Here is a 20351-nt window from a genome sequence, read left to right on the forward strand (position 1 = left end):
CCCACAGTTGCTAATCTGTGGGATAGATTAGCCATGCTGTGCCAGGTTGGTTTGGTTCACTGGAGCAGTGCCTGGAATGGGTTCCGATTTCCCCCTTGAAGAAGGGTTGAATATGGCATGCGTGGTGAGTGCACAGCAGTGTCACGTTTAGGTGAGAGGGGCACAAGCAGCTATAACACCCCAGCTCTGTGTAGGTGTTCCAATAACATTCTACATGTATTGGAATCTAAACAAATAATTACCTTCCATTCAGTGGAGCTTGTGACAATAAAGCATTCTATTTTTTTTATATTTTGTTGGAAGCCACCCAGATTATTATTATTATTATTATTATTATTATAATAATATTATTATCATCATCATCCAGTTGCTCATTGAATGAACACACAAACACTTATGTTCCATTTTGTTTGTATTTTAGCCTAAACATGCTTAAGATTGCCGGTTGGGCTTGTCTGATAGTTGTTTTCTTTTTGGGAGTCCTTGCCTTCAGCTACTATCGGTATGTGAAATTATTTCGGGCACTCCATTTTGTGGACCCAGTGTTGTCATTTAATTCAGAGATGACTTCAGCAGTTTCTTCAGATGAAGCAAAGAAATATGAGTAACCCAGTTACAAATTATTACTTGTACTTATTAAACTGTATATGAACATACAATACTGTAATGTTTTTAACAAATGCTGTAATGTTTTAAACAAATGTTGTAATGTTTCAAACTAAGTATACTTTTAAACACAATTTTCTAACATTCTCTAAAACCCTCAAAAGCTGATCATCTTATATTTTTCAAAATCCCAATCCCAAATTGGTCCATTCCTTCTGTGCAATAATTTTTTAACAATAAAATAAAATATTTATTCAGGAATGGTTCTGAGATGTTAACAATGACCTCTGGATACTCAAGAACTGAATCATTAGCACTGGTTGTTTTTTAAATTTTTGTTTTATTGAAGATTCTATTGTGCTACAAAATAAACAGACAATGGAAAGAACATATAGTGTCTCCACTTTCAATTTATAGAGTTTTTCACAGTAAGTGAATGTTCAGTAATCCTTAGCACTGTTCATAGTACTATTCATAATGGTGGTAGATAAGTGACAGGCTTGGGTGTTAGGACAAAAGTCTGTGAACAAATATTTATAGCAAGCAATAAACGTGTTCTCAAACTCTCTACCTTCCATTCCAATTTGATATAGCTTAAAATTACAGTGGTACCTCGGGTTAAGTACTTAATTCGTTCTGGAGGTCCGTTCTTAGCCTGAAACTGTTCTTAACCTGAAGCACCACTTTAGCTAATGGTGCTTCCTGCTGCTGCTGTGCCGCCGGAGCACGATTTCTGTTCTCATCCTGAAGCAAAGTTCTTAACCCAAGGTAATATTTCTGGGTTGGTGGAGTTTGTAACCTGAAGGGTATGTAACCTGAAGCGTATGTAACCCGAGGTACCACTGTACTGAGACCCACCAGTCACAAAATTGTAGCAGAGGGAGGCAGACTTTGGCGTAATCAGCTAACAATTACTGGCATCATTTTCTACTGATACCTAATCCTTCTTTGAAATTTCTCAAGTTTTTTGCTTCAGAGATTTTCTTGTGACAAGGAGTTCCATAGCTCAGTTTCATTCATGCTAAGAGCATACATTGGCTGTGAAGGCTGTTGAAATTCAGCCTCTCCATTTTAGCCAGAAATTTGCTAATTTGGAGTAGAGAAAGATTTTGCTTTATATTTCCTCCTCTCATGTTTCCCCAAGTATTTTTATCCCTTGTCATACTTGTGCCTTATTCTTCTCCAAACTGCCTGTTTGCTTCAACCCTCCTCCCTGTTCCTTTAGCATTGACTTCTTCCCTCTATAACAACTTTTCTATTACCACTTTATTGTTGTTATTCTTTAAAAAAAATTAACCCTGTATCTCTCTCATTTCTTTCAGCATCTTTCCCCTGCCCCCAGATGAGGGACACCACATTTCCCTCCCCCTCTAAACTTCTTTGTCTCCCAGCCACCTTTACCTAGCATATGAGGAGCTGTTGGTATGGGTTTCAGTCCAATCAGAAGTCAATGGCATAATAAGGGCCAGGGGGAAGGAAGAGTCACTGGGCAAGCTGTGACACTGAAGTTCCCCATTGGTCCTTGATACATCATTCAATAAACACTGGATACGGCAAAATGTGGTTTAACATGAGGATGGACCATTTAGCGTTTGTGTCCCCCCAAGTGTTACTGAACTCCTGACAGCTCCATAGGAAGGTGCCTTATACCAAGTCAGATCATTGGTCCAACCAGCTTAGTACTGTCTACACTGACTGGCAGCTTTTCTGCAGCATTTCAAGCAGGGGTCTCTCCCAGCCATGCCTTGAAATGCTGTGGATTGAACCTGGGACAGCTCATTGGTCTTTCGACCTTGATTTTGAAACTAGACTGTCTTTTCTTTGGCTCCCAAATGCTATGTACAAAACAGGAAAGGAGATAGGGCACCAAAGGGCCGCTCCACGGTTTACTTATGATTCTTATGGCCCCATCCCTTTATTTGCATATAATGAGCACATATATATAGAAGGAATTATGTTTTCCAAGGTGCTGTGAAATGGCTGTGGGTCATCCTGGGAAATATATTCTTACTTCAACCTGTGGGAGTGAGCAGCCCCACTCAAGTACAGTACAGCAATCAGGTGCTCTGTTTCTGCACCGCCATTGGTTGATACAGAGAGATCACGAGGCAGTGTTGGTTGCTAAATAGTAATTTGGGAACATTAATTGGGCAGCACTGACAAACTGCTGCTGGGCAGTGTGTGGGAGCAAAGGATGGTACGAGGGGACTAAGCAATTGGGAAGAGGATGTCAGGGGAGTGTTGTGCCAGGGGACAGCAGACCTTTCTCATGGTGATTACAGCTTGTGCCCAGATAAAGAATGAAAAAGTAACAGACAGGAAGCAGAACACGACCATAGCCATATTTCACACCTGAAATGTTAATTGCATCCTTATGCAGATAACACGGATGTGGTGATCACCATCTATTTGTTCATAGGTTTAAAACACTGCTACTGTAATGAATTTATAGTCCTGTTCAAATTATAATCTCATTATGGTGAAACTGACTATGAATTAGGCATAGCAACTGTCAGCCTCATGTGCTTTCCCTACTTCTATTCTTTGTAGATGAGAAGAAAGAGCTGCTGCTTTCACTTTGGAAGAAATCACAGTTCTCTCCAACGTACAAACTTGGAACTGTCGTTTGATAGCCTCACATGTCGTTTGCCAATTCCTTTGCTTAAACCGAATTTCCCCAGGTTGCACATAACAAGAGTCTGTGATTTGTTCTAAAAAGAACCTCCTTTTGCACATGAAGGAGAGGAGGCCAGCGATTGATGATGTTAAGCGCCGCTTGCGAGGCGAGGGGAAGAGGAATGACCAGAGTGCAAGTGGGTTTGCAGGCTGTGTCTGAAGGGGAGGAAGTGGGGCGGGCCACTTGAACCCCCGCTGACCCGGGAGTAAGACCCACCAGACTCAAGAGTAACTTAATTCTGAGTAAGCACGGTTGGGATTGTACCGTTGGGCTCTTTCGGGCAGTTCCTTCCCTTGTCGCCTTGCTGCTGCTGCCGCCGCCAGCTAGTTGCCCTCCTCTTCTCCCGCTTGCCTCCCTTCCTAGCAGAAGCACTGCAAAGGGGCTTCCAGATAGGATCGGGCGCTGTACACGCCCGCTCCTGAGCCCCCTCTCCTCCTCCTCCCTATTCCAGCGGGCGCACAAGGCCACAAGGAAGCAAAAAGGCTCGAATCCTGCGTGCGCCCTGCTCTGAGCTGGCTGGCTAGCCTCTCATCTTGGGGCAGCTCCCCCGCCACAGAAGGGCTTCTGAGCCCCTCAGTCAGCTGAGGGCGGCGGCGGCGGCGGAAGCGGCGGCTCCTTCACATACATCTCCCTAGCGGCAGCGAGGGCGCTCAGCCAGCTGCCCCCGCCTCGGGTCACACGAGGCGAACTTTCGCGCGGACATTCGGAAGGCCGTTGGTCGAGGAACCCTCGCGCATTCCAGCTGCCAGAAGAAGGCAGAACAGGGGAAAGGGCTCCCGCTTCTTCCCTTTGGCCTGCCGGGAAACATGCCTCCTCCCGCCGCGCTGCATGCTGGGGGTTGTAGTTTGGGCGCCTCACCTCCCCGGCGCTGAAGATGTGGGCAAGCTGGAAGGGCTCCTTCGCGAAACCCGTTGGCCGAGGGGGGAGGAAGGGGCGCGCGGGCGGCGCAACAGCCGCTCCTCAGGGAAGGTCACTTTCGCGCGTCCCCCGCGGTCCGTAGGGGCGGGCGGCGGCGGCGGCAGCAGCCCGGAGACAAACAAGAGAGGCGGAGCTGCGCTGGGCCCCACCCGGGTGCCGGTGGCGGCTCTCGGCTCGCGTCTGCCGAGCGCGGGGCGAGGAGGCTTCGTGGGGACGCGGCCCCGGCTCCCCTCTTTCCCTCAGCGGAGGCGGCTCCATGCTGCCGGCGGCTCCGTCGCGCCCCTCAGCCGGAGGCCGGACAAGGAGGCGGCGGCCGCCCGGGGGGCCTCCCGAGAGCGCCCCGAGGCCGCCGCCCGAGGCCTGAGAGGGACCCCCGCCTGGAGTGGCGCGAGGGGAGAATGGCGAACCAGCTGGTGATCCTCAACGTCTACGACATGGTGAGTGGGCGACGGAGCCGGCCGTCGGGGGCCTGCCTGCGTTTGTCCCCGAAACTCCCCGCCAGGTTCAACTCTCTCACATTTCCCGGGCTCTCTTTCTCATCTTTCGCCCTGGGCTGCTGCTGCTCAGCCTCCATAGCTCCTTCCTTTCCCAAACGCCACAGGAGTATCCTTCTGCGGCTCCGCGGCGCTCACATGTTTCTCTCCCCCCCCCCCCTTTCCATACATTGCTGCAACAGCAGGATGCTGGTTTAGATGCTCCTTTCATTATCCCCTTCTTGCCCTGGAAAGGTACAATAACAATTTGGAAGCGAGGGAATTGTTAAGGGCTCCAAAGTTATCGCAACAGGTGTGTGAATTTTCAGTTGCCTCTCCTTGGGTGTTGGATTCGTGCCCATCTCCATCTTTGGTACTTTGAGTTGATCTTTGTAATGCCATGCATACAAAGAAAGAACGATAGTGTTTTAATAAGGATCTATCAGAGTTGACCAGAACACAATCCTCAAGTTTCTTACACTCTTCTGAATTGCCTTGAGGACTAAAGCCTTACACCACCATTTTTGCATGTACAAAGAACCTAAGCTGGTTGGGGGGGGGGCTACTTAAAAGATCAAATGACAAGACCTGGACACAAGTAGAAACATAATATCTTTTCAAACAGGTTAGCACTCGTGTAGTCAGGTGGCCTTAAAGTCTAAATTATAGTACTGTACTGGTTTATCATGTGGGGAAAACATTGGAGATATTTAACTCCCTGTTGCTTTTGGCTAAAGTGTTGCAATCTTTTACTTTGCCAGCTCATAAATGACACACACCATTCCTATCTAGTTATCTGACTTCTTCAGCATTGCACAACAGCTTCTTAAGAATTGCAGAAAGCCAGTGTGAATTGAGTGAATTGACTGTCAGAACAGAAGTGAGGAGACCTGGGTTCAAATGCTTACCCAGCCATGAAGGCAGTTGTTCACTATCTCTCTGCCTAAACAACCTCACGTGAGTGTTGTGGAGATAAAAGAGGGATTGCAGAGAAATATGTATACCCCCTTGAGCTTCTTGAAATAATGATGGGATATAAGTGTATTTTAAAAAATAACTTGAAAAAATACAGATAGAACAACTTTGATGTTGTTGTCAAAGTTTTTTGAATGAGTGAGTGTTTTTATTAGCTGCAAATTTCTACAGCTCAAAGAGTAAATTTTCCCTATTGTTTAAGTTCAAATAAATTAGTTTAGCCAGAATGGCATTGGATAATAGGTGCACAGTCTATTGACATGCTATTCACCTGGTCCTAATGTTTTATACCTTGGCTAACAAGCAGCTGAAGCATGGGTTGCCCCATCAAGTAAAACAGTAGAAATACTTAACTAACTGACCAGTCACATCAGTTCACCCCCCCCAAAGTCCTGTTCCACCCAAGCAAAGTCCTGTGACCCCTAACAAAAACCCTGGCTACACCCATGAGCTGAAGTAAAATAGCTAGAAAACAGGGTAGTTAGTTGAAAGTAGAAGAAAATTGTGGCATCAGAAACTTAAAGGGCTGGAACATTTAAAGTGAGCTGGAACACTGAGAAAGTGCTAAAGTGCACAGAAGGGCACTGCAGCAGAAGCCAGGAGGAGACCAAATGAGACTCAGAAGCTGAACAGAGGGTGCAAGTTGATAAGTAGTGGCTTGGATAGGGAAACAATCCAGAACACAAAGGGCTGGGAGCATTTGTCCCTGCTGTTTGTTTGTTAGCTCTGATATGTAGTTACTTATATTGTAAAGTTAGGGCTGGATTCAACTTGTGCTAGCAGGAGGCAGCACAACGAGTCCTGCTAGCACAATGGGGCTTGTACTGATGGGGCAATCTTAATAGCGTAACGTTGAATTCCACCCTTAGTTTTAATGAAAACTGTTCAACTTGTATTACTAAATCCTTAAGCATAGTTGCTGTAGGGGGAAAATCAGTTTGAGGTCTTGCTACTCACCACATGCTTAAGTTCCATGTCACTCCTACCAATATTAGGAAAATGTTGAGCTACTTAAAATTCATAAGGTTAAAGGTCTATTTAGTGGAGGCAACCAGAGAAAAATAAAATGGCCACTTGGTAGTAGTGGCAAAGAGAAGAAGCGGTGGGGTAGGGTGGTTTGTCTGGTTTGCTTTCCGCTTTTCCTTCTCCCAGTGCAGGCTATAACCCAGGCCATTCATGGAGATTAAGACTGCTAGTCGTTATGGCTTTTTTTACCTCCAGGGTTGGAGGGAGTGCAACTCTAAATATCAGTTGCTGGGGATCACAAGCAAGGAGTGTCCTTGTGCTCATGTCCTTGTTTGTGGGCTTCCCAAGGACAAAACAAAATGCAGGATCAGATGGGCCTTGGGGTCTGATTTACGTCATGAAAGTTTGCTATCTCTCCAGCTATCCCAGGCATCACCAACGTTTTTGGGCCTAAGGGAACATATGCAAATCTAAGAAACTGTTATGGGCACAACACACACACACACACAAATTCACAGAATAAAAATAGCTAGAACACCTAAACACCCGTGCCAAAACAAATAAAACAGACATGTTTTATTTGCATATTATTTGCACTCATACAAGCAGCCCCTGCAACCAAAAAAGAAGCCCCAAACCTTGATTTTTTAAAAACAAAAAATTGGGACAGGGAGTCTTGGCAGCAGCTGGAGATGTATCTCAGGGTGCCATGATGCCCATGGGCATCACATTGGTGACCATGGAACTAACATCCTCTTTTGAGGATGAAAGGAAGGAACCCCTGCATTCCTTTTAGAAGTGAAATCTTGTAATTAATAAACAAATACAATTTCCCCTCCCTTTGCTTAATCTCATTTGTAGGAGGCTGAGAAGACTTTGCCCCCTCCTAAAATATTTGAGGGGGCTGGGGCTGCTCAAGTTGATGGGCATTGCCATTCAAATGGTGTGCATGCACTGCGACATATGATTGATTGTATAGAGCATGGCTTAACTGCCCACCCCCCAAATATTTTATTCAAGTTGGCACCCCTGATCCCATTGCTTTTTATCTCTCCCCGCCCCCACTATTTTAGGAGTTTTGTGTATTGCTACCAGAATATTTCCTCTTTACCTTCTTAAACTGCTGCCGAGTTCAGCTTCTCTCTCCTGTTCCATCCCTCTACCTGGTACTGTGTTGTCTTCTGCATGACACACATGGATATACAGTGGTGCCTCGCAAGACGAAATTAATTCGTTCTGCAAGTTTTTTCTTCTTGCGAGTTTTTCGTCTTGCGAAGCACGGTTTCCCATAGGAATGCACTGAAAATCAATCAATGCCTTCCTATGGAAACCGCCTTCAGACCAGGTCCAGGGACAGTCTGTCCCCCGACCTCTTCTGAAGGCTGGGGGGGGGGACAAGGGCTTTTCTTCCCACCGCCAGCCTTCAGAAGGCTGTTCTGAAGGCTGGCGGTGGGAAGAAAAGCCCTTCTCCCCACCTCCCGCCCCGCAAGCTCCGGGGACAGGAGGGCTTTGCTGCCAACCGCCAGCATTTTAAAAGTCCCTGCTGTCCCAGGGCGATTTTAAAATGCTGGCGGGCGGCAGCAAAGCCTCCGCTGTCCCGGGGCGATTTTAAAATACTGGCGGGCAGCAGCGAAGGCTTCGCTGCCGCCCGCCAGCATTTTAAGATCGCCCGGGTCAGCAGAAAAGTCTCCGCTGCCCCGGGGGCTTTTAAAATGCTGGGGGTCGGTAGCGAAGGCTTCGCTGCCACCCGCCAGCATTTTAAGATCGCCCGGGACAGCGGAGAAGTCTCCGCTGTCCCGGGAAGGCAGGCGGGGGGGAGCAAAGACCTTTGCCCCCCACCGGCCTTTAGAAGAGGTCCAGGACCTCTTCTGAAGGCCGGTGGTGGGCAAAAGTCTTTGCTCCCGACCGCCAGCATTTTAAAAGAGGTCCCCGGAGATTTCCCTATGGGCTTTCTTCTTGCGAAGCAAGCCCATAGGGAAATTCGTCTTGCAGAACGACTCAAAAACGGAAAACTCTTTCGTCTTGCGAGTTTTTCGTTTTGCGAGGCGTTCGTCTTGCGAGGCACCACTGTACCCTTGTTGCACCAGACTTGAAATGCAAGAGGGTGGATAAAAAAAGCCATCTTCCTGTGGGAGCCTTGCAAATCTATTATTTTTACATTCTTCAGAGTGATTGTGACCCAAATGTAGTAGTGGTGTATATATTGGATTCTTGTGCATTCTTCCAGAAGCTGTCTACTTCCCTGAGCATGCTATCAGAGTGAACAAATTCACTGCCATGGTTGCTTCCCTGTTACGGAATGCACATTAATTTTTTGTTTGCATGTTCAAAAACAATGGGAATTATTTCCCAGAAGCAAGAAAACCTTGCTGCTCTTGTAATCCGTTTCCTGTTGTCTTTTGCTTAATTCCATCCATTTTTCTTCCTCCTTTCCTGGAGGGCTGTTTGTATGATTATAAAGTGATTTAATTGCCTTCTATAATGCAACTTTTGCCTAGTTCACAAGAAATTAGATGCAATGGACATCTAAGTTCTCTTCATGTCCCAATCTTTCCAAAGTGGCTATTCTGACTAATTAGTAATCTTGACAATAATCTACAATTAGGTAATAGTGCAGCCTTGTAGGTTAGCCCCAGAAAGGAACTAGCCTAGCTAGATGGTGGACCGAGATGTGTTTTGTGAAATTCATTGTGTGAGGTATAACTTTCAGTGCATGGCATTTGGGAGACAAAAGCCAGAAGTGCTCTGATCCCTTGTTGTTGGCAAATTACTATCCACTATTTTTTGTTAACCTGTAAGTAATTAAATGTATATGCAAGCTGAGAATCCTAAAGCTATTACATAAAGACTGCATGAAGAGAATGCTCTGTAAAAGTCCCAATATGTGAAAGTCCCCAGAGTGTAAACTAACACCTAATGTATTCCCTAACTTTGAACAGTGTATCCTGGATCAGCAGAACCTCCCAAGTAAATTACCTTTGGGTACAGCTGTGACATATTGACTGATTATGGGGAGACTTAGAAAGCTAGAGTGAGGTTGTATTTTTTTGTAGCAAACAAAAAAAGGCACACGTCTACTAACTTGTTTATTTTTCAGTTTGTTGTATGACTGGTTTGGGAAGGTTTTCGAAGATCACCTAATGCAATCTCTTGTGTCTAATATGCTCAAAACATATCAGTTTTTTTCTATCCCTAGTTCAACCTTTTTAAAAATTTATTTTCTATCCAACTCAACAGTGTACCTGGATTTAAACTAATACCACTGATAAAAATCACATATTTTTCAGAAATGAAGAGTAGCTAACCAAGAGGGCACATCCAAAAAAACTATTTAAAAGGATATACCCAAGTTATTGAAGCAGGCACTCTGTACCATTTCCAAGACAAGCAGTGAAGCTTCCTGATCTAGTGGTTGGGGGGACAGTTGCAGTGCAAACAGAACCCACCAAAAATGCAACTGAGAAAATTTCATCTGATTGCCTATTTAGACCTTTTTCAAACATAAAATTGTGGTTTAGCATTATAGGCAGTTTCATGTGAGTGTCAGGTTTGTGCACTTGCTTCTGGCATTGCTGTGAGAAGTTTAGAAGCATCCAGTCCCATATAAATTCTCTGTAGAAAAGAAATTCCTCATTGGGTGAATTGCCTTGCCTATTTCAATTCCTGTATCCCCTTTCGCCACACATTATATGACTTCTCTTAATGTGGTCTTAATTTCAAGTCTTCCAAAAGAAGCAGTGGGGCCAGACATCTGCCATGATCCCACCCTGGTGACCATTTTTTCTGTAAACACTTTATTACCACAAATACCGGTAGTTCCCTTTTACAAATTAAGTCCATGGCAGAGGACGTAATTTTCCTTGTTTGTAGGATAGTCTGAGGGAACTACTAGACCTAACAGGACTAATGCAAAGGTGGTGGCATTTGCAGAAGGTCTGGACTCTGGGCAAGAGCTGTGGGGTACATTTCTATTCACAATTCCCTGCTGCCCCTGCATTTCCCATGCAGCTGAGTTTCTTCTAGTCTCAATTGTACTTTATATTTGCTGCATGATACTCAGTTTTGCAATCTTCATACATTTAAAGACATATTTTCAGGGACTGTTTTGGTCCATACCTTCAACATGGCTAAGCTTTCGATTCAGGTACAGAAGGTAATTATTTGTAATCACCGTGCCAGGGCAGTGGGGAACTAATCCCCTCTCAGTGAAGTTCTTGTAATTCTTCTAGTAGATTGGCTGCAGATTCAGTGGAACACAAATTCCATGGGTTTTTCAGAACGGATTACAGTTGTACTTATTATTGTTTTATTGTTCAGTATGTGCAGTTTCTGTAACCTTGCAAACAAACACATGCATTATGTCAGTGTTATTTATCAGTCACAGGTATTTTTAAGGAGAGGCTTCTTAACACAGTTTTGACACCTTGCGCACCATACAGTACTGCCGAGACAGGATCCCCTCCCTGTTTTTGTCTGTCCAGTCGCCTGCATTTTGTGTAGCAATGTTAATAAAGAGACAAACACTTGAAGACGTAAAGGTTTAATCAAACAGCTAAGCATTGCTACTGAGCTGAACCAGAAATGAACTTAATATTTAATGGTCCAGCTCTGCTATTAGCTGATATTTCCAGTGGTACATGAAGCCATCACCTTGCTGAACCTAAGTAGGTCCAGGTCTTATCAGTGCCTTGATGGGAGGCTGCTTGGAAATCACATATTCAGTAACTTGGGTTCTGTGAAGGAAAATGGGATATAAATATAATAAAAATAATAAATAGTTTTCTGCCAAATGCAATCCAGTGCTGCCCGTTTGTACCCTGAAGGTTCTTTCAGTTCAGAGCTGTGGTCCTGTTGAGGCTCCCACTCATTAAAGGGCCAGGGGAGGTAATTTTTGCCAATTCAGCCTCACCACTGTAGCCTCATGCAGCATCTTTAATTCTGCTCCAGCTCTCCAGAGGACATATTAAGCGAATAAAAGAGGCTGCAAGAGGAATCTGCAAAAATTCTCTCCCTTCTTTCCATGTACAGGGCTGACCTCGTGAATTAGAAAACCGTAATCACAATCAGTTAAGTTTCCCATTTTCCTTTTTAGTACTGGATGAATGAATACACTTCCTCTCTCGGAATTGGAGTATTCCATTCAGGAATAGAGATATATGGCAGAGGTATGTATCATGCTTTAATCTCACATTGGTGCAAAGAAGCAGCTAATGTACATAGGATATGTAGTGGGTGGGTGGGTGGGTGGGAGGGAGGGAGGGAGGAAAATAGCAGTGTCTCCCTCCCTACATTTCACCATCTTATTTCTGCAACAAATATTCTGACTGTTTATTCATGGTGTAGATCATTATTGGGGAACCTGTGGCTCTGCAGATGTTGTTGAACTCAAACTTCCATCAGCCTCAGGCAGCATGGCCAATGATCAGATCATGCCTCTCCCATGGTTTCTGCATATACTGGCCTCAGCGTAATTGTTATGGGAATTTAAATCAGTGTTCTCCAAATGTAACGTAAACTTTTATATAAATGTATAAGCACTGACATTTGTACATATAAACTACTTTGTAGCAGTACTTCAGTTTTAACGTACAGCTGATCAAAGCATGTCTATAATATCACCAGAAGTGAAAGTCCTACTTACAATGAGTTGTGCATAAAATCCTGATTTTGTATTTCAGAATTTGCTTATGGTGGACATCCATACCCTTTTTCTGGAATATTTGAAATTTCTCCAGGAAATGCATCTGACTTGGGAGAAACATTTAAATTCAAGTAAGAAGTTCTTTCATTTATTGGTGTAACCCAAAATATGTTTGGGCGATTTAGATTCAGACGTCTGTTGACTACAACCTGCTAATTTTGAATAGTATTTTTTGAGCAACCAAATGTATCTACCCATTGCCTCTTAATATGAGATATGGAACTTAATGTAATGATTAGAGTGTTGGACTATGGCCTGGGAGACTGGGATTCAAATCCTCACTTTGGGCCAGTCACCATCTCTCAGCCTAACCTACCTCACAGGGTTGTAGAATGAGGAGCATGTACACCACCTTGAGCTCCATGGAGGAAAAGATGATATTTATAGTAATAAAAAAGTGATATACAGTATAAAGCACTAAATAATTTTAACAGGCCTGTGACTGCATAATAAATGATTGATTATACATTTGTATGTACACAAATCTGGATTTACAGAGAGATCTCTTGGATAAGAGCAAGGAAGTATTAGTGTAAAAGTAGTGAGGCCTTGTGGCATGAAGTTCAAAAACAACCAGAGGACAAAAGCAGTGAAGTTCTGTGTTTAACACGATAATTTTTGGAGGTGTGTGCATGCTGTCAAGAGCAAACAGGGAATAAAAACATATCCAGTCTGATTTGCAACAACTTTCTCTCTCTGCAACTGACTCCACCCTCTTTTATTTTAGAGAAGCTGTTGTTCTTGGAAGTACTGACTTCATGGAGGAGGATATAGAAAAAATTATAGAAGAACTTGGAAAAGACTTTAAAGGAAATGCCTATCACTTAATGCACAAAAACTGCAATCACTTTTCTTCAGCTTTTTCAGAGGCAAGTATTATTTGTTCAGCCTGGGCCATTACTTTTATAAACACTTTAGTACTTGTAGGCTACATAGGTTACATATGTAATTTTAATGTGTTTTCCATCAAGGACTTGCTGGAAATAAAATGGTAGCAGCAACACTTTTCACTGCCACCTCCAGAGAGGAAGCTCTGTGGGCTTTTAACCCAGCTGGCCAAGTTATGAAAAAGAGTGACCTTGTAAGAGTAATCAGCCATTCTTTCTCAAAAGCAATTGGAAACCTTAACTTTCCCCCCAGTTGTTTACATTCATATAACTGGAAAGAATGTACAAAACTGCATTTTATAAAGCTATACCTTACATATAAATGACTCATACAGAAAACAGATAATTATAATTTTCATTTGATAATTTGAACTTTTGAAACAGCATTAATGAGTCACTAAATTATTTGTCATACACTTACTCTTTATCTTACCTGGGAGTTAGCCCCATTGAACTGAAATAGAACATGGCATGGCTAGGATTGCACTGTTGGGGTAAAAAAGGTCATTCAAAAATATGTTCAGTTTTTGATGCCCAGCATACTGTTATTTTCAGAATGGACTGCGTTGTCTCAGAATTAGATTTAGTATTCGTTTTGCCTGTCTCACAGGTAACATCAGGAAGGGTTCATATTCACTGTACTATAATTGACAGGCATTTCAATTCAGTGATCTGTATTTCAAGTATAGAAACTGACATGTACTTTAAAAAGCACTGGATAACTTGTGGCATTTCATATAGATTCTCTGTGGAAAAGAAATTCCTCGTTGGGTGAATCGCCTTGCCTATTTCAGTTCCTGTATCCCCTTTCTCCAAAGTTGCCTACCAAAAGAATGGCTTACACCTGCAGCTCTTCAGTCAAGTGTAAGCCAAGAGCTTCAGGAAGAACTGGAAGAAGCAGAAGATGCAGCAGCCTCAGCTTCCTTGCCAAAGTCAGCATCAGGGGCAAGAACTGGACATCATGCTAAAATATAGGTTTAGTCCAAAGTTCCATTACACTGAAGCCTTTGGAAGCCTTGTCAGTAACTGACATTATTACAGAACTTCAGAGAGTGGCCATTTTAATGTCTTTGGTATGCAATTGATTCTCCAGCTCAAGATGATGGTGTTCCACTCAGGATTTTATGTGTAGTGGGGAAAATGTTTATGGGGGAAATGGGAAGGACTTATGGTGGAGCTGCTGTCTTGATTTTCATCTAATCAGCAAGCCTGGACTAACTGAGCAGAAGTTAAACTGTTTACAGTATTGTGTGCTGCTGTTTACAAGTCCCACAGGGACACCTGCCATTGAAAGATAAATTTTAATCCGCTCAATTAGGCCTGCATGACTTCATCAGCCTCAGTGGATGAATGAGCAGCTTTGTTTGTTGCTACCTTGGAATTGGGCAGGACAAAATATTTCACTTCCAACTGTTGCTGATAATGAAGCAGGGAATGATGAATACTATGTGTAAACAGGGTACATAATTGTCAATACAAAGAAATCTGTCCTAGTAACCAAGGAGGTTACCTTAGTATGTATCTGAGAATATCTGTTCCTAAAACTGTGACTTCTCTGTCAGTTTTTATCCACTCATGCTGAGTGAATTAATATTTTACTACAAAGCTGAGTGTGTTCTCTCTGGTGTCAGATTTCAACCTCCTTTTTGCCTCATGTTTTTGTCTGACTTAGAGATGCAAAATATCATTCTGAACATCAAGTTTCCCCCCATTAAGATCAAATAACAGTGCTGTTTCACATTACCTAGAACTATAGGAGGAATACAGATGAATCATGCAATTAGACATTAACATTAGATAACATAACATTTGGTTCATGACTGAACTCACTTTAGCAGTGTGAGTTTTGCAGCTAACTTAACCAAATGTAAGCTGCTGCTTAAGAGAAGAGTCTCTTAATAGAAACATGAAGAGAAATGGAAAGTGCTTTGTTTAGTTTTCCATCAGCAACATTCAACAATTACAGGGAATGCAAAGGTTTTCTCCAGCTTCTGTGTTCACAACAGAACCAATGACAGCTATAGGTGAGTTACCGAGATGTTTCTTTTAGTGACATAGTTTTCTTAACTATGTTAGTCTAATAGCAACTATCAAAGACAAATTGCATTCATCAAGATAACAGAGGAATTCATTCTATTTGGTATCTTTCCCCAATGTTAGCATGTCTTCTTCAGGAAGAAGGATACAGTAGAATTAATAGCAAATTGGAATAGGTTTTAGATTTTTATTATACATGCTGCCTTAAGGATCTTGCATTTAACTGGGAAGAGGCCAACTGGAAATTATGTATAAACAAAGGTCTGGTGAAGAATATGTAAATAACTCTTACTTGTGGTATTACATTGCTGGGTTTGTTGAATAAACTCTTCAGAGTAGATGACACAGTCAGCTAAATTGGGAGGTATTTTGTTGCTGCACATTTTGGACAACCTGAAGAAAAGAGGGCTAGTTAATTTGTTCATAAATTTACATTATGTTCTGGCATATTATTTTACAAATACAATCCCACTGAAAGTATAAAAATGCTATTGTTTCCAATTAAAAGGGCATTAGATATTTTTCTAACCACTTCAAGTTTTTACATACACTCATTTGAGGGAGACTTTGTTGTAAACAATACTCAGGTATGCAACATTATCCTGTTAAAAGTCAAACAATAATAATTCTCAAAAATGTGAAATAATGAGCATGTTCCATATTTTAACCAACCTTTTTTAGTAAGAAACTAAATTATCTTTAACAGTGCCATTATGATTGCATTTTAACCATTCTTGTTTTGTCAGTAGCCAGCACAATCTGCTTAAGCTGCTAGATTTTTTTGATGCCACATGTTTAACCCTACACTCTTTGTTCTTTAATTTATACTTTTTGATTAGGATTCTGAGAATTGTACCCTTATGATTGACAATCTACTCATGATTGCCAAATTATATAAAGCATTTCTTAGTAGAATGACAATGGGATAGATGAGAGGATTTCTTTGAACTGCAGGTGAAGTGGAAATGGAATTTTCCACCTTGGATCTGAAGCTGTTAATGAAGCTCAAATGTTAACAAGATGAGCTCTGATCCAGAGCTGTCTGTGTGCTGAAATGCACACAGCATTCCTCTATTTGAAAACCTCCCAACTTATTTCAGTGGAAGGGGCAATTTGGTGAACATATTTATTGACACTTAAGGAATTATCACCTATGTCGAGGCCCTTGTGAGGACTTATGAAGCAGTTGTGCCTACATAGGATTGCTGGATTTTGGTAATTCTGTAGCTTGTCATAGTTGTTTGGACAAACATTAGGAAGTAGATTAATCTCCATCAAATTTTTATCAAAAAAATTGGCCTTGTTCTGATCATATTCACAGCACTGTATATGATACACACATACTTTCATACACATCGATAGCATGCAAGCAATGCAAAGATATACATGACACAGTAAGTACAGTCATTTTTAAATAAATAATTTGGTGGTTCATTTTGAATACGAGTTCCCTGTTAAGCCATTTAGTAATGATCATAGCCCCATGAACAAACTTACCATTTGAACCTTGAATTTGGTACATCTTACAAAGTGGTGGTAGTCTTATATCTTACCACATGTGCTATGCTCGGTCTCCACTTGATTCTTTAAAACAAACAACCCTGCCAAAGGCTGTTCTCAAAGCAATAGTTCAAGTTACCTTTCACCAGCATTACTACTCAGCAGGGAGTACACTGTCTGCCAGTGGCCAAAGTGTGCATTTAAAAACTATAACACTATTCTCAGCTAAGAGAATACTGGATATCTGTGGGGGTTTTCCAACAAAAACAAACGGGTAATAGAAATACATTCAGGGTTCTCTGATCTGTCAAATTCCTAATACTTGATTATTTTTCTTTAAGATAGATTACTGTTGTTTGGTGTTCTGTCTTACTAAAGCCATTTTTATTAAAATGTCACCCTTTATTCAGGAAGCCAAAAATAAAATGCTACATTTTGTCAGTTTGCATCAGTAAACTGTATAATGGTTTGATTATAACAATGCAGTGGGTTTCCAACATGCAATAGAATTGTAATCACAATTGATAAGAAAAATTTCACTTTTAGACAGTTAGATACTGAATTTTCACTGACACTTTTTGTAACTTAAGATAAGTTTACTGTAATGCATAGTATTTGTATGAAATAGTCAGAGAATTTGACTTTTGTTACTTTGACATGTCAAACTATTATAAACTTGAATCCATCCATTTATTAAAGAGAAGTTTTTTATAGAACAAATCACATGTGTTCTGTTCTTGTCAATTTAAATATTAGATTTCAATTGGTCTTTATATACTATTGCATTATTAAATCTATTTTTATATTTTGGGTTAAAAGTATTAACATGCAAGAGTGAACAAAGTCTTTCCACATGACAATATTCTTTTTAACAGGTTTTTATTAAACAGAAGCAATACATAACTATAAACTCTATAAGGTCTTTCAAAAACAATTCATATTCAGTGCCATACCATGATGAAGGGGTGATCACTGGAGAGTTTCAAATTAAACTATTTCAAAAGAGACTTGAGCAATGGGAACTGATGGTGGGGTACAAGGTACAAGGGGTACAAGGGGTACAAGGATGGCTAATGTACAAAAAAAGAGAAACATAACATTTATCAGAAGGTTCACAAAATTTATTCTTATCTAGATATCAAAGAAAAAAAGGAAAGAACAAGCACCACTTTAGCTAGTGGGGCATTCCGCTGCTGCCGCACTGTCACCGCCTGATTTCTGTTCTCATCCTGAAGCAAAGTTCTTAACCTGAGTCTGTAACCTGAAGCATACGTAACCTGAGGTACCACTGTACTTTGAGATGGAGGGAGAGACACGACATATTCATGATGGTATTGGGCAACTATCGACTCCCAATTGAAACATAACAGACCCATATGCAACATACCAAAAGAAATCTAGTCCAACATACAACTCCAATATATAGTGGCAGGTCTCTGGCAAAAAGGATGGACCTTTCCCGCTCCTTTCCTGAAAGGTTAAAAGCAAAAAGCAAGTCAGAAGGAACCAAGAGGAAAATGAGAACAAGAGTAGAAATTTGGAGAACAGGATGCAGAATGCAAGAGAAACTGTAGGAGGGTGGGGAGTGAAAGTTATAAGTGACAGTTGGAGAGAGTGAAAGGAGCAAGATGATTAGAAAAGAGCAGAACATGGTAAAATAGAGGGCATAAAAAGATCCTCCAGTTCATACACAGAAAAGGAGGATGGGAATAGAAATAAATCAACCCCTGCCTTTAAATAGAGGGGCAGCTATATGATGCATCAGATGCCAGGAAGATGTGAGGGTAGGGGGGAAGTGGCAGATGAAGCCAGATCATCTGAAATGGGTGAGGGTCCTTGCCTCTCAAGTGAACAAGGCCTTGCACATTCCAGTTGCCTTTTGTCATCCTAACGTCTGATCTCAACCCCAGAATGGAACTACCAACTTTTGAACCAGATGGAACAGTTACTTGTCTCCTGCAGCAGAGGGTACATGCACAGCACATTTTAGCACCTCTGAACTGGCCTTTCATTTACTGTGAAGTCACTAAAGCAATAGTGATGTCATCAGCTTTCATAGAAACAGAATACAAATAATTCTTGGATAAATAGTTGCATTTCACTGCCAGATATATATTGTCCTGATCCATGGAAATCTATTCAGTTTACAAGACAAAACAGTGTTATGAGGTTAGTAAAAAACATAGATGCCTAATGATTAAAGTTTTGACTTAATCTACAATTAATAAGATTTTCCTGTCCGTAGACTTTGAAAGGAAAACACCAACTTCAAGCAGAAAGGCCTTCTGAAGAATAATGGAATTTATTAATATGAGTGTGCTAGAACTGTCAGAAAAACTACCTCAGCTAAGAGAAAATGTCAAGAAACTGAATGACAGATTCATGGCTTTGCTAAACATCAACCCAAAAATGCAAAAAGCAAAAGCAGCGACTAAAGGGTACATCAGCAGTGATAACTACAGGTACTTTAAGCTATTTTTTAGAAAAAACCAACAACTTAAGCAGTACAAGGAATTGAAAAACAGGTTTGAAAATAAAAAAGACAAGAAAGATTGGAGCAAAGGGAAACTTGCTGCTTTGCGGAGACTGTTTAAGAGGCTAAGCACCTGGGGAACCCAACATAAAGAAGAAATAGATGAAGATCAGGAACTGATTCCACTAGATTTATTTGATGTTTCCTGTGACACAACATAGGTTATATGAATTTTCCCTACTCTTCTCCCCCCCCCCCTACTTCTATGCCTAAAAAAATTTAAAACCCATTGAAAAGAACAAACTGTCCAGCTTTTCAGTGTTATTAATGTACAGGACCTATTTACTGGGAAAGTGATGATGATCTGGGCTGGCTTTAAAATAAGTTTGAGAGAAATGCTATGAAACACGTGATTAGTGCACAAAAGCGTGGAAGCTTATTTAGTTCAGCAAAGTAACAGGAAGCATGTCCTTTGAAAATACTATCAAGACTGATCACGTAACAGGAATTTGCATAGAAGTCAGCTTTGCCACCAACACAAAAGGCCGTTTGTGGGGAAAAAGCTCTGCATCCAGCATCTATGCTGCCTGAAGTGTGACCAGTGCTGCTGGTTTGAGTAGCACAATCACTTGGGGGGCTCCATTCACATATTCCTGCCTTCCTGAGAAGCTGTCAGCTTGGATGGCACTGTCATCAGAAGAGGGAGATAGTTCAGAGACTGCAGGAGCAATCACTCAGCCTCCTGTTACATTTACAGTTTCGTAGTACATCATTCGCCAGCTTCTATTATAGTTAAAACATTCCTACCACATGTAAACCTTCTATTTAGACTCAGTGTTGCCCTGAGGAAGGGCAGCTTTACAAGCATTAGTTGACACTGCCTGTCATTGGCTCTTTCCACCTCCTGTTGGCTTCTCTGACATCCACACCACCTGTCCCAATGGGTACCAGCCACCACTGACAACGTGTATGCTTGCCACCCAGAATAGCTGGGGCAACCCAGTCAGATGGATGGGGTACAAATATAACAACAACAAATGCACATTTTTACCTTTTTAAACTTTAAGTCACTATGTGTCCAAATATTATCCAACCATTGTTGCAAACCATGATTACATAATTGTTTGGAACTTTGAAA

General features: G+C 41.8%; 2 protein-coding genes and 1 long non-coding RNA gene across 3 annotated transcripts in view; all 3 read left to right on the plus strand.

Moving 5' to 3' along the window:
- CATSPERE (catsper channel auxiliary subunit epsilon) overlaps window positions 1-996 on the plus strand; it is a 51955-nt gene extending 50959 nt beyond the window's left edge. The window contains exon 22 of the mRNA XM_083496812.1: window positions 422-996. Within this exon, the coding sequence (XP_083352938.1) occupies window positions 422-608 (187 nt within the window). The 3' untranslated portion in view covers window positions 609-996. The remainder of the gene's footprint in view (window positions 1-421) is intronic.
- Window positions 997-3915: 2919 nt separating this feature from the next.
- On the plus strand, window positions 3916-17460 carry DESI2 (desumoylating isopeptidase 2). Its single transcript, XM_083497006.1, has 5 exons — window positions 3916-4638; window positions 11708-11780; window positions 12294-12387; window positions 13044-13185; window positions 13945-17460. Exons 1-5 carry the CDS (start codon window positions 4600-4602, stop codon window positions 14176-14178), a joined length of 582 nt encoding a protein of 193 aa, XP_083353132.1. The 5' UTR covers window positions 3916-4599; the 3' UTR covers window positions 14179-17460.
- Window positions 17461-18209: 749 nt separating this feature from the next.
- LOC310704034 lies at window positions 18210-19516 on the plus strand. Its single transcript, XR_014524502.1, has 2 exons — window positions 18210-18909; window positions 18986-19516. It is a non-coding gene; the product is annotated as an uncharacterized lncRNA (long non-coding RNA).
- Window positions 19517-20351: the final 835 nt, after the last annotated feature.

This window comes from Podarcis liolepis, assembly GCF_965112155.1.
Source record: "Podarcis liolepis genome assembly, chromosome: 3".
NCBI classification, from domain to species: Eukaryota; Metazoa; Chordata; class Lepidosauria; order Squamata; family Lacertidae; genus Podarcis; species Podarcis liolepis.